Here is a 14,929-nt window from a genome sequence, read left to right on the forward strand (position 1 = left end):
CCACGTGGATGCCATGTGGATGCCATATTGCATGCCAATAGGATCCGACTGCCACGTAGACTAAATACAAAGGGTCAAAAATACCCTTAATCTATTAAAAATAGCTCATATATACCCTTAAATTATACTTCGGCTCAAAACTACCCTTCCCGTCAAACTATTTGATCAAAAGTAACAGAAGTTGTTAAATGTCATGTGGATGCCACATTGCATGCCAATAAGGTTCTAATGCCACATAGACTAAATCCCTAAATCCTAATTACTTCTCCCCTCATTTCATTATTTCATAAATGATATATTCAGCCGTTCTCCATCATTTCGCGGCAAGGGTTTCATACTTTTCTTCCTGGTTGAGTTTCAAAGTGGATATTTATACTTGTAGGTTCGTAAATATTTTTTCTTCTTTTATTATGTTTTTGATTTCAAAGCATGATAATTATGATTTCATAACTTTCCCCTCATTTTGCAGCTAAGGCTTCGTAGCTTTTTTCGGAGCTGAGTTATAAAAAGGATATTCATGGTTGTAGGTTAGTAAATATTTTTTATTATTTTATTACAGTTAAGATTTCAAAGTATGATAGATAGAATTTCACAAATTTCCCGTCATTTTGTGGCCAAGGTTTCATAACTTTCTTCTATGATGAGTTTCAAAGTGGATTTTTGTGGTTGTAAACACAATAAAATCAGAAAAAAGTTTACTAACTCATAACCACGAATATACACTTTTAAACCCAGCAACGAAGAAAACTATGAAACCTTAGCCACAAAATGAGGGAGAAGGATGAAATCGTTTCTAGAAAAATAATGAAATGAGGGGAAAATGAGTAATTAAGATTTAGGGATTTAGTCAATGTGGTATATGTGGAATTTAACAACTTCCGCTAATAAGAAGGTCACTTTTGACCCATTAGTTTGACGGGAAGGGTAGTTTTGAGCCGAAATATAGTTTAAGGGTAAATATGAGCTATTTCGGATAGTTAGAGGGTACTTTTGACTCTTTTCCTTTTATTCTATGTGGCAGTGAAAATATATTGCGATGTCATGTGGCATCCACATGGCATTTAACAATTTCCGTTCATTGGAAGGACATTTTTGACCCAATAGTTTGACGAGAAGAGAAGTTTTGCGCCAAAATATATTTTAAGGGTATATATGAGCTATTTCAGATAGTTAAAGGTATTTTGACCCTTTTCCGTAAATATATCTATTGACAACAATGCTTTGGATTTAACAAGTGTACGGTAATCTGAGTTATATTTTTAAGTTCTAAAAAAAGTATTAGTGTTTTGATTGATTCTTGAATATCAAAATAATGATTGTATTCGTACGAGTTTCTGTCATTTTTAATTTTTTCGTTCTTCTTTTATGAAAATTAATAATTGTATTATGTTTAATTAAATCTTCTTTTCTGATTTGTTTGTTGTCTACATTTTTTTATTTGTTCTTTCTTTTGTTTTGGATATCACTAATCTTATGATACTGTATCAACGCATTTAATAATATTATCACCATGTATAATAATAACTTAAAATATATGTATAGGTAGATATTGAGCAATTGATCATTGTGTTTATTTCTTTTGAAAAATATTATGAAATAGAAGACAATGGAATAAGGTTAGTATAAACTTTGATAATGATCATTTCAATGTTATAAACCTATTGAGAATATTAAGTGTTGGTGTTCATAATATAATCCAGCTGTGAAAGTGGAGAAAACGTGCAGATATTTTTATTTTCGTGGGTGTAAGTTTTAATGAAGAAATAGCTCCTTTTCACGTGATTTAAGAAGGAGCTTGTGAAATGATCCAAAAATATAATTGAGCTAGAGTCTAAATAAGAAGAACCGACTGAAAATGACACATGTCCGTTGTGATTATCTAGTGAAAACAGAACGGAACTTGACGTGTTTCAAAATCACTACATGAAAATTTACGAAAAATTCACTTTCACAATACGGATATGAAAATATTATTTAGTATAAATTTAAGGAATCCCATAGTGTAAATCAATAATTACATTCTGTCCCGACAAGTTTACTAATTACAAAAAATCCCTTAAAATTGCTGAGCCGTGATACTTTAGAAAGTTGTGATACATGGTAAATGATACATAGTAACTTAAAATTGTTAAGAAAAAATAGGGGATAAAAACGGACAATTTAAAGCTGTTACTAAAACAGCTTAAATTATGGTAACAGATCATTAATCAGCATTAAATCAGCACTTAATTGGATATTAATTTCATAATTTGAAAATCAAAGATTGTATCAGTTATTTAGAAAACAATTGGAGTTGCCGAAATTTTTTTGTTGTTGCAGTGGGTTTTTGAAGATGAATACTTCGATTTTGATGAGACATTCCGGAATTTGGGTGAACGAATTGCAGTATGAAAATTACAAAATTGATGGAATCGTTGTTGGAGATTCAATTTCGTTTTCTAATCTCAAAGCAGCAATTGCGGCCGAGTTGGACATTGATGTATCAAGGAAAGAAATTGAAATTCGATACATTGTAGAAGGTAACTCCTGTCCGATGAAACTTAAGAACGATATGAGTGTTAAACTATATTTTGAACTGAAAAAAAACGAGCCTGGATTTTCAATATATCCATTATGTATTGACACAATTGAGAAGAATAGTGGTACTGTACATAACTTTGATGGAAGAAGTGGAGAAATAACGTGTATAGAAGGCACAACAAATGATACACAGGCTTTGGCAATAGTTGAAAATAGCTTATTTGAGACACATGAAAATTCAGAAGTTGGAGTTGCAAATGTTATAATCAATTCAGATATTGTTGATGTGAAGACAGGTCAGATATACAAGGATAAAGCAACACTTGTAGATGTGATGACGAAATATAAGATAAAGAACAACTTCAACTGCAAAGTGAAGAGGTCTGATCAACAAAGGTATGACAGTATTTTGATGTTTTAATGTATCATGTGTTGTTTTATAATTTAATTAGTACATGAAACATTACTGTTCTATATGAAAACCTGCAAGTTTCATATGTTATTTTATAATCTAATGTATCATCATTTCAGGAATTTGTTTTTGATACATTGAAATAAGTATTTTGATACTTGAAAGTACTACTACTGATATAGTAAGGACTGTATCATTTTAAACAGTCATATCACAAATAGTGGATAAATTTCATTAAAGTTTGATACTTTTCTTAAAAATTGGTTGATACTTTTTGTGTGATTCATTGTTTGATTAATTTAAACATTATTGTTGAATATATTATATATGATGTATTTGATATGTGTATTAATATGCTTAAAAAATGTACGCAGCTATGTGTTGGTATGCTTTTCAGACAAATGTGGTTGGACTATGAAGGCGTCGTGCAGGAAAAAATCAGATATATTCATTGTTAGAAATTTCAATAGTGAACATACGTGTCCGATGAGGGAGAGGGTATTAACCAGAGTCCAAGCAACAGTGGGATTTGTAAGTGGAGTGACAGCTCCAAAATTGGTCAATTATAAACGAATTTATACACCAAGGGATATAATTGATGATATTAGAGAATATTATGGTGTTGAAATATCTTATCAGCAAGCATGGCGTGCTAAAGAACGTGCACTCTCCATGATTAGAGGAAAACCATCTGCTGGATATAGACGGATGTCGCGATACATACACATGTTAAAAACTGTGTATCCAGATTCTTATATAAGAATGCATAAGACTGAAGAGGATGAATTTATGTATCTGTTCATCGCCTTAAGACCATTCATTAGGGGATTTAAATACTGCAGACCAGTAGTTGTTGTGGATGGTGCACATCTGAGTGGAGCTTACAAAGGGACATTTGTATCAGCAAGCACACTTGATGGCGCAGGTATTTTTTATTTATAGTAATGATGTCTTTTTATATATTAAGTATCAAATAATATAATGTGTGTGTAATCAGGTTGCATATTTCCATTGGCATATGGTGTTGTTGACACCGAAAATGATTGTTCGTGGACATGGTTTTTTGAACAGTTCAAACATGCATTTGGCGATAGAAAAGATATGTGTGTTGTTTCAGATAGAAATGAGAGTATCATGAAGAGTGTAAGGATTGTGTTCCCCGATGTACCTCATTATGCATGCATCTGGCATCTTTGGAAGAATGTATGTGGAAACTTCAAAAGGAGCAGAAAGGCCATAAGTGATCTATTCTACTCTATGGCCAAGGCATATAGAAAGGAAGATTTTGATAAGTTGATGGCTAAGGTTGATAGAATTGATCACAGGGTTAAGGAGTACCTTGAATATGCAGGTTACGAAAAGTGGTCAAGAGTTCATGCAACAGTAAACAGAGGTAGAATAATGACTTCAAACATTGCAGAATGTATCAATGGTTGTCTTGTTGAAGCACGCCAATTAACTATATTAGAATTCTTGGAAGAGGTTAGAATTCTTTTTGGATCTTGGCATTGCAAAAACAGAGAAGTAGCCTCATACACAAAGGACACATTAGGTAGAAAATTTGAGGAATTGTTGATTATAAACGCAGCTAAAAGTTCAAAAATGGAGGTATGTATCATTATATGATACTTTATATTATATATATCTAATTCTGTGTATCATTATGCTTTTTTTAACATGATTTGGTTTTTAAAAGTTATATATTTAAAATTTTTAATGTACACAGGTTGTTCCATCATCTGAGTTTATTTTCTCGGTTTATGAAAATGGAAGAAGATATATTGTTTGTTTTGAGCGGAAAGTATGTTGTTGTGGTAGATTTCAACTAGATGAGATACCTTGTTCACATGCAATAGCTGTATTGAAAAAAAAGAATGTCACCGATATGAATCCATATTGCTCTGATTATTACAAGCCTGATGCGTTGGCAAAAACATATGAAATTCCAATGGTGCCAATGCCAGATAAGAAAGATTGGTCAGATCCTAAACACGTGGTAGCTGAAACTGTGTATCCACCTAGATACAGAAGATCATCTGGACGACCAAGAAAAAGATGAAGAAAGAATGCAGATGAAAAGATTTCGGTGAACACAAATTGTTGTGGACAATGTGGACAAGAAGGGCACAACAGAAGAACTTGTACTTTCTACCCAAAAGAGAAGTGAATTTGTCGTAATGTTTCTATGATATAAAGAATAATTTATCACGTAAACATTTAAATGAATTTCAGTTTTAATTACGACTGCAAATTGAACACTTTGTGTTTAGATAAATAAACGTACAAACATGTGGTAATTACATTTGAAGTCGTGCTTATGATTATAAATACTTTCTTATTATTGGTGTTGATAAAAATACTTGTGTCAATATTTGTTTTGAATATATAAATCTTATGCTACAGTAAGATAACATAATGTACATGATACATATGGTTAATCTAGTGTATCATGTACATTTATTGTGTATTTTTTGTACACATTGTTTATATAAAGTATCATGTACTTTTAGTGTGTATCATTGGTTTGCACAATGATACATCTCCATTAGATAAAAAATACAAATATATTGTTAATGTTATTGAGTACTTTAGAATGACTATAAATCATGTATCATGTGAATTTATATAATTTAACTTGTGTAATGCTTTTTTTGATATGCTTTTATTGAAATATACTGTAAATAACTTTCCTTTAAAAAAATAATAGCAATTCATATGAATATGCTATTCAATTTACGTAAGTATCTTGTAAAATTTAAGGATTAGAGTGTAACATATTGTACATTATACATACGGTTTGGCCAATGTATCAGTTATTTTTAGTGTGTTTCTGTTACATATGTATCATTTGGTTTTGGCAGTGTATCATCTAGATTAAATAAAAAATTTAAAAATCTTTATGTCTATGTTTGATTATAAATACTTTGATTATACTTTATTAAATGATTTAAACCTGGTTTTGTCAGTATATTTATTATGTCTATTTTTAATTAAAAATTTAAAAATGTTTACGTCTATCATTTGATATTTATATCTTCAATTTAAACAAATTTGTTACGTACTGTGAAAAAAATATTCATGGAAATTGACAAAACCAAAAAAATAACATTAAAAATGATAAAAATAGTTGTTCAATAACATATAAAAATAATAAATATAACATTAAAACATTGTTTTATCATGAAATGCTACGCTATGTGAACTAAATCTTCTTCTGGTGGTGGTGTGACTACGCCCCTGGATTTTGGTGGATCATCATTGTCGCTAACATATCCGCACTTAACCTTCTCACTTCCATAACTCCACAGCAATGCTCCATATCTTTGACGCAGGTAATCAGGATTAAAATCAGCATAAGATATATTGATTTGGTCACTGATATACTCGGCAAATGCAGTAACATATAACCCACAGTCTCTACAAAAAATACAGAATAAATTAAAAACTTAATGATACATTAAAAAGGGCAACTGAAAAAATTCTTGATACTTACAGGCTATCGCTTTCCTGTGTAGGGATGTCTTGTGCAAATTCTATCATGAAAGGAACTTGAGGCTCCAGAAGTGATCCATTATTGTTGTCTTTATATGCTTGACAATCAGCAAAATTTGTGCGTTCATTTTCTTCAAAAAAAACCACTGTCAAGTAGGTATGAAGGAAGCATTTTAGACAACATCTTGATCTCATGAGGAATTGTTTGTTTCCTTGTGCTAATTGATGAGTCAAAAACCCTTATCAATCGGTTTTTCAACTCAACAACAGCCAACACCCAATGGAATTGTTGATCACAGTTAATTGGGATGTAGACCTCATCTACAAGATGCCATGGTAAAGCAGCTGGTATTCCAAACCCTTTGATGATGTTAATTATTGACCTCTCATGTACAGATACAACTGAAGCGCGATCAATATGTTCTTGTGTAGTAAGACTATCATCATCATCGTCCATGTAATATCTATCATAACAGTTTTTTACATGTGACATGAACAAACAGTGGGTTGTTGTGTATGTGTATTGATCCATGCTGCAAAGTTTTGATTTTTTACGAAGGTAGTAAAAAATCACATCGATGTGCTATAAACAAAATGAAAACAGAGTAAGAAATTATTTACATCTAAACAATATAAAAAAAGAAATATAATTATGTGAATATAGTATGATACTTTTGCAAATTAAATAGTATGATACTTATACATAATGTATCATTGCTAATTAAATAGTATGATACTTATAGATAATGTATCATGATGTTATAATATAGTTATGACTGATACATATTTCATAAATAGTTTAATATTTTGCCTCATCAGACCAACACTTGTTTGGCTGTGACATGGCATAAAACCAATTCTTGTTCATTGGAAAAGCAACAACAAAGTCCATCATCGTAAATCCAAAAGAAGAAGATCTTGATCTGTATTTATCGTCCGATGGGTTCCTGCATATATGATACTTAAGTTTTCAATGTATCTACATGATACATAACACTCAATTATTTACAGTTTTTATATAACAAAGTATAATGAATTAATTGTATATAAAATGATTACGCCTAACACTGAGAAAAAAAATGTATAAAACTTACTTATTGTTATGATTTTTTAGAAGCCCCCTCAACAACCAATTCATGTAATCCTCAATCAGTTTTGGTGAAACTTTATCTGCAATGCCACATCCTTCGAACGGGAAATGGAGTCGAGCCATATCCTTCAATTTCTCTTTTCCCTTTTCGCTTGACCCAAAAGAAGTACAATATGGAGATTGAATCCTTCTCGAAGGCATTCTATTTCTATGCGCAGGAGTGACTGCATCAGTTTTAACAGCAATCTCCGTTATTGGAATTTCAGTGGGTAATTGACTGTCGGTCAACAAGTACTGGCTGCTAGTTATATTCTTTGGATCGTAAGAATATAATGGTCTAGCATTGGTAGCATCTTTACCCAAATCTTTGATAAGCGCTTCTATTGCTGCTTGAGTTGATGGCGATATTGTTGTTGAAGTTGAAGAATCCTGTATAATATGATGTAATGATTTTTAGAATAAATTTGTGTGTAATGAAATTGTGTGTCATAAATCAAAATTGAAAAATGTACCGATGAATCTGTTGTTGTTTTTTCGGGCAACACATGAGGGATGTTGTGATGAACATTGTCGTCAACGGCTTGGTCCATGATATGTTCATTTAAATCTTGGTGCGACTGATGTGCGTCACCATCCTGAATATGCAGTTTTGAAATAAAAACTGTTAATATAATTTGTGCTGATACGTAACATTGATAACAATCACATGATACATAGTATTGATTAAATATGAATGATACATGACAGAATATAAAATGAGAAAAAAAATGATCATGATACAAAGCATTGACTATATGTGCATGATACACAACATACCCACTGTATCATAAACATTACCTTTGGATCAGTGACTATTGGTTCACCCTCATTTACGGCAACACCAACACCATCCACATCGACATCCCCTGCATCATCGACGATATGATGCTCACCATTTTTACCAGAAAAACCACCACCATCCTCAGCTACACCACCCATATCATCGAGATCAACCGGTATTTGCTGAGATGTTTGTTTGTCAGACTGAAATGTGCTTGTATCAGCCTGAAAATTGATGTTCTCTTTGCTAATAGATTGCATCAGCTGGGAGTGATTTGCTTTTATCAAAATAATCAATTCCTCAAATTTCTTGTCAACCTAAAAATTGTAGATACATTTAGGATAAATAAAAGTTTGTTTAAAAATTAAAAAATAATTTACTTACGTAAGTTTTCAAATATCCTTTCAACTCTTCAATATGAGGAATTATATTGTTGACATTCTGTGAATCTGCATATCCATGAACATCAGCAGCCGGGTTCTGAGAAACGTCTGGAACAGAACCATGTACATCAGCAGCCGATTTCGGTGACACTTGTGGAACAGAACCATGTACATCATCAGCATTCGAATGTTGAGGCAGACTTGACATGGAAACATGTACATCATCATCCGGTGTCGGAGACACATTTGATTGATCAGGCTGTTTCTGTTCTGACACCTTCTTTTTTTGAATAATCGATTTTTTTCTTCTTTTTGGCGGTGGTGGAGGAGATGTATCAGACACTCTAGAATATGTCCTCAATAACTGTTCTGGCGATCTTGTGGAGAAATCATCTAAATCATCTTGCTCGTTTGGTTGTACTAATGGTATTGATGTAGAATGAGCATGTTCAACTTGAGCAATATCAAAAGCTTCAATTTCCTCTGCTATTGGGACAATGTTTGAACATGCATTCTAAATGTATCACAAACACATAAGATAATTTAACTGTTAGATACAGTAATAATTCATAATGTATCACAAAGACATAAATAACGATATTCCATATACAAAAATAAAATTTTACCTTTTGGAAAATGGTGGACATAAGCATTTCAAACTTTGCCTTTTCAGACACAACTCTCCAATTGCATATTCTTGGGATGACATTGCGTTCTCTCACAGCTATTTCTGAATTTAAATTGGATGCACATTCGTATATCCAAACATTTAGTGCATATGGCATCCCATATAATCGGTACAACTTTTTACTAACGTCAAAATCCTGTCTAAGTAAACCAATTAGTTTGGAAAATGATAGCTGACCCCAAGGAAAATGTTGATATCTACCATCTTCAACCATTAGAAAGTCGACAATAGATATCGCTGTGTTATCAATAGAAGCTAATACAAATGTATGAATAAAGAACAGTATAGACATTTGGAGTGCATCCTGATTGCTCTCCCAATTACCCATCTTAAACCTTTGAACTAGTTGATGCTTTGTAACACTATTGACTGCACCAGGGAAATACTTTTTAAAAAGCATACAATTAGTTTGTTCTGGGTATTTGAAATCATTGGTATTTCCTCTGACCTTAAGTCCTGTTAATAATGCAAAATCATCTATACCAAATTTCAGGACACACCCGTTGGAATGTCTAATATGCAACATATTAGGGTTGCTTTGTTCCAATTCTAAAAGCAATAAGCATTAGTTATTTGGCCCTGAAAATTACATTTAGATATGTCTAAAAAGGGTCCAAAAATTGTATCCTTAAACATTTGGATAACATTATCCCCCACGTATTTTTCAAAGTCCTTTAGGAAATTGTTGTTAAAGTTGACAGCAAACCTTATGGGATGTGTTGGTATCTTTTTAATCTTGTACTTCAGTGGCTGCAATTTGAAAATAAAACCGCAAATTAAAACGATATAGAAATATAACTACTAAATAAAACAACTAATAACTTAATGATACATGGTTTCAGTTTTCAGAATTTCATACTATATGAAAAACATGTGATACATGTCTATAACATGTATCATTGAATTAAATAAAACATTATAACATGTGATACATGTCTAATACATGTATCATAAACAGTGACTAAACAACATACACAAAGAATCTATATGTATCATCAACTATATCTGATTAAGCATTTATTAAACTTAATGAATGATACATTATAACAAGTTTCAAAACATGTATGAGTAAATCAACTAAACAACTAATACCTTATTGATACATGATATCATACAGGAATTCATACTACATGCAGAACATGTGATACATAGCTACTACATGTATCATTACATTTACTAAACAATGTACACACAGATTCAACATGTATCATCAAGCCCAGATTATACTTTACTACACTTATTGAATGATACATTATAATAATTTTCAAAAACCTAATGATACATATAAAATATTATGAAACACAACAAATTCACGTATCAGTTGACCATCTAAAACACTATACACCCTTTTTAAAATGTATCAGCAAGCACACTTGATTCCTTAAAAATTTTACTAATTTAAACAACACCATTTTTAAGTACCAATATACTAACCCGAGACAATGTAGGCCTAACAACAGTGTTTGCTGCTTCTTTTTTCCTTTTTGGTTGTATTTTTACAACCTTTGATGTTTCGCCATGGTCTTTGTTTGAATCCTTTCGAAGATTCATAGGATCATGCAAAGACTTTTTCCTATTTTCTTTCCAATTATCATCATCGGAATCATATATCCTTCTATTGATTGACGGATCCATTACTATGAAGTAATAGAACAATTAACAAAAACGAAAAAGAGAAGAATATATGAATTGATGATGGATTAACTATAAAAAGGGTCTGGGTTCTTACGATTCAATATTAGGAAGAAATAGTCGAATATGGATTAAGAATAAAAAGAAGAAAATAGAAAAATCTGCTGGGTTGAGAAGATTCAAATTTATGAAGAAATAGTGGGATGAAGACGATTAAGGAAAAAAAAAGAAGTGCAAGGTGACTTTGGTAAGAATGGTAGAATGCAGTGGAAGTTACCCTGCTTCTATATTTTTTGAATTTTGAAATTCAAAATTTCAAAATTTGTTCTTTTATTTAAATTTAATTAAATTTAATAATTCAAAATTAAAAAGATGATTAAAAGGTTGAGTGTTTAAATGGAAAAAATTTAAAATTCAAAAACTGATTTAAGAGGTTGAGTGTTTTAATGGAGAAAAAATAGGCATTAAAATTGGTAAATGTGTATTATAGGAGAGAGAGTGTAATGTATCTAAAAACTTATACTAAAATAAAAAAAATAGGGAATTATGTAATATTTAAAAAAAGTAGGGAAAATTAGAGAATATAAAAATTATAGTTGTGTATTTAAGTTATTTTTTTTATTTTGATTTCAAAGTTTTTTTGGGCAAATTTTACTAAATGTTGTATCATCTTATTGTTATATGGGCAAATTTTAGTAAATGTCATATTATCAGATTATTTTAACTCCCTATATTAATGATTTTTTGAATTTTTCCATAGATTAAAATAAATGAATTGTTAAAATTCAAGATAATCGTTGATGTTTTTTTCTTCATATAGACTCCAGGAAGTAGTGGCTGACCCAAAATTTTAATAAAGAAGTTTAAAATCTAGAAAAAAAATGTACACATGAACTAGCAAAAGGAGGTTCAACATCTAATACATGTACCTAATAATTTGTTTTAATTATATATAAATTATATTGCTGGGAGTAATAAATATATCTATTGACGACCACAGTGGTTTGGAGATAACAAGTATACGGTTATCTGAGTCATTTTTTAGTTGTTAAGAAAAATATAAGTGTTTTGATTGATTCTTGAATTTCAAATTAATGATTTTATTCCAGCAAGTTTCTGTCATTTTTAATTTTTCGTTCTTCTTTTCTGAAAATTACTAATTGTATTATGCTTTAGCTTCTTTTCTGATTTGTTTGTTATTCTTTTTTTTTTGGAGATCACTAATATTATGATATTGTATCAACGCGTATGATAGCATTATCAACGCGTATAATAATAACTTAAAATATATATATATATATATATATATATATATATATATATATATATATAGGTAGATATTGACCAATTGATCATTATGCTTATTTATGTTGAAAAATATTATAAATAGAAGACGATGAAATAAGGTCATTATAAATTTTGCTAATGATCAGTTCAATATTATAAACCTATTGAGGATATTACTTTAAAGTGTTGGCGTTCATAATATAATCCTGGAGTAAAAGTGAAAAAAACGTGAGGAATTCTTTTATTTCCGTGGTTGTAAGTTTTAATGACAAAATAGCTCCTTGTCACATGATTTAAGAAGGGACTTGAAAAATTAATCCAAAAATACAATTTAGCTAGAATTTAAATAAAAAGTAACCGACTGAAAAGGATACCTATCCGTTATAATTATCTTATGAGAGATAGAATGAAACTTGACATGTGTATGTAAAATCACTAAATGCAAAATTGCGAAAAGCTTTCACTTTCACACCACGGATGTGAAAAATATTATTTATGCAATTTGATGTTGATTGCAAAGTTTTTTTGGGAAAATTTTATTAAATGTTATATTATCTTATTGTTTTTTGGGCAAATATTATTAAATGTCATTATCATATTATTTAACTCCCTATATTAATGAACTTTTGATTTTTTTTCATAGTTTAAAATAAATGAATTGTTTAAATTTAAGATAATTGTTGATTTTTTTTCTTCATATAGACTTCAAGAAGTAGTGGCGAAGTCAGAATTTTTAATAAGGGGGTTCAAAATCTAGAAAAAAATATATACACACAACATAGAGAAAAGGGGTTCAACATCTACTTTTATGTACCTACAAAATTATTTTAATCATATATAAATCAAACTGTAGGGAATAATAAATATATCTATTAACCAAAGTGGTTTGGAGTTAACAAGTATACGGTTATTTGAGTTATATTTTTTAGTTTAAAAAAAAGTATGACTGTTTTGATTGATTCTTGAATATTTAATTATTGATTTTATTCCTATGAGTGTATGTCATTTTTTATTTTTTGTTCTTCTTTTCTTAAAATTACTAATTGTATTAGGCCTAATTAAAGCTTCTTTTCTGATTTGTTTGTTATCTACATTTTTTAAGTTATTTTTTCTTCTGTTTTGGAGATCACTGATGTTATGATATTGTACCGTACCCAGCTTATTCTTTTTTACATGTCATAATTATCGAACACATCCATTTTAATTCTTATATAATCAGTTGACTGAGTTCTTGTCAAAAATTTGGCTAAACACTTTTTAGTTACTACTTAAAGTATTTTTTAAAATTGATTGATCAAAAACGAATTGCTTCTCACATAAGATTTTCTTTTTTAGAAAAAAATTACTAGAAAAAATATTTTTTTAAAATTAACTAATTTCAATAAATTGATGAAACAAATTTCAAGCTTCGGTCCTACTTTATCATATTAGTTGTATATTAAAGTTTTCTTATACATTTACAGAAAAATATGTAAACAATAATCATAAGAGTTAAGAGGAATCTTATTATTCAATTCAGTTTGTTGGTTATTTAAAATTTTACATTATCAGTGACGATTCGATTTTTTACCTTGCAATTTTCTTTTCTACACCGAATATAAATAAATAAAATTATACATGTCTAAATTGTCCTTTTACCTTTTCAAAATACACAATTAATTAAAATTACTTCAGAAGTAAAATAATCTTTATTTTATGAAATTATATTGAATATATTATTATTATTATGATAAAAATCATGATGATTGATCATGGAAAAAATTAATAAAGTTTTTTTATATTTTTAAATTTTAAAATAATTTTAATTTGCTAAAGCTATTAGCCAAATAATATGATTAGGACTAAAGATATTGAAACTTAATTTTATAATAACATCGAGGTGTGCATCTTCTGTTCAGTAAAATGACATTGTTATTGCTTTTAAGAAAAATTACATAAATTTCCTCTTCTTTCAAAATATAAGCTACTTGTTTAAATTATTATAAAGATGTATTATATATTTATTATTTAAAAATAAATTTATTACTATTTAAATGTATAATATCATTCTTACAATATGTGATGTATTACACTAGGTGCTACTTCAATGTTATGTCAGCGCCACATCAGAAACTAATTCTTTTATGTTCTTTTTCTTTTGTTTTCTTTATGATTAACACCAACTCATCACCAACACAATCCTTCCTCCACAATGGTGTTCCCTCTTCTTTTTTGACAAACTAGTAGCCACCAAACGAACGCCCAAAAACAACCACCCAAAACTTCAAATCAATCATCGTCAACAAACTCCGAATGAAACCCCTTTTCCTTATCCCTTTTTTATTTTATTTTTTAATTTATTTTGCAGGAGTTCTAGCGAGCTCAAAGCTTCTGTCATGATTCTGATAACGTCCCGATAAATTCCGCACTTTCAGATCTGAACAACTAATAAATAATCACAACGATAAATACCACTAGATTATCGTCATTGTGATGCTTTTAGGTTGTGGAGGGTACGTAAGGAGGATTTTTGTTTCTTTATTGATTTTTAAGTTTTAATTTTCCTAACTCGTGTGTTACTTTTTTGGTTAATTTTTGTCATTTCAATTTTAGGAGTGAATAAATT

The 14,929-nt window shown here is 29.8% G+C and overlaps 3 protein-coding genes and 1 long non-coding RNA gene across 4 annotated transcripts; 2 read left to right on the top strand and 2 right to left on the bottom strand.

Annotated features, from left to right (window-relative positions):
• The first annotated feature begins 1,985 nt into the window (after window positions 1-1,985).
• On the top strand, window positions 1,986-3,636 carry LOC138342085 (uncharacterized). The gene is made up of 4 exons (XM_069294269.1): window positions 1,986-2,519; window positions 2,817-2,916; window positions 3,307-3,463; window positions 3,613-3,636. The coding sequence occupies exons 1-4, from the start codon at window positions 2,333-2,335 to the stop codon at window positions 3,634-3,636; spliced, it is 468 nt and encodes a 155-aa protein (XP_069150370.1). The 5' UTR covers window positions 1,986-2,332.
• Window positions 3,637-4,333: 697 nt separating this feature from the next.
• On the top strand, window positions 4,334-4,991 carry LOC138342086 (uncharacterized). Its single transcript, XM_069294270.1, has 2 exons — window positions 4,334-4,540; window positions 4,659-4,991. The coding sequence occupies exons 1-2, from the start codon at window positions 4,334-4,336 to the stop codon at window positions 4,989-4,991; spliced, it is 540 nt and encodes a 179-aa protein (XP_069150371.1).
• Window positions 4,992-5,996: 1,005 nt separating this feature from the next.
• On the bottom strand, window positions 5,997-6,673 carry LOC138342295 (uncharacterized). The gene is made up of 2 exons (XR_011215147.1): window positions 6,426-6,673; window positions 5,997-6,349 (listed from the first exon to the last, which is right to left on the bottom strand). It is a non-coding gene; the product is annotated as an uncharacterized lncRNA (long non-coding RNA).
• Window positions 6,674-7,223: 550 nt separating this feature from the next.
• Window positions 7,224-9,959, bottom strand: LOC138342087 (uncharacterized). The gene is made up of 6 exons (XM_069294271.1): window positions 9,344-9,959; window positions 8,719-9,231; window positions 8,352-8,651; window positions 8,027-8,149; window positions 7,519-7,943; window positions 7,224-7,371 (listed from the first exon to the last, which is right to left on the bottom strand). Exons 1-6 carry the CDS (start codon window positions 9,929-9,931, stop codon window positions 7,224-7,226), a joined length of 2,097 nt encoding a protein of 698 aa, XP_069150372.1. The 5' UTR covers window positions 9,932-9,959.
• Between the last annotated feature and the right edge of the window lie 4,970 nt (window positions 9,960-14,929).

The sequence above is a fragment of the Solanum lycopersicum genome, chromosome 2, assembly GCF_036512215.1.
Source record: "Solanum lycopersicum chromosome 2, SLM_r2.1".
Lineage (NCBI taxonomy): Eukaryota > Viridiplantae > Streptophyta > Magnoliopsida > Solanales > Solanaceae > Solanum > Solanum lycopersicum.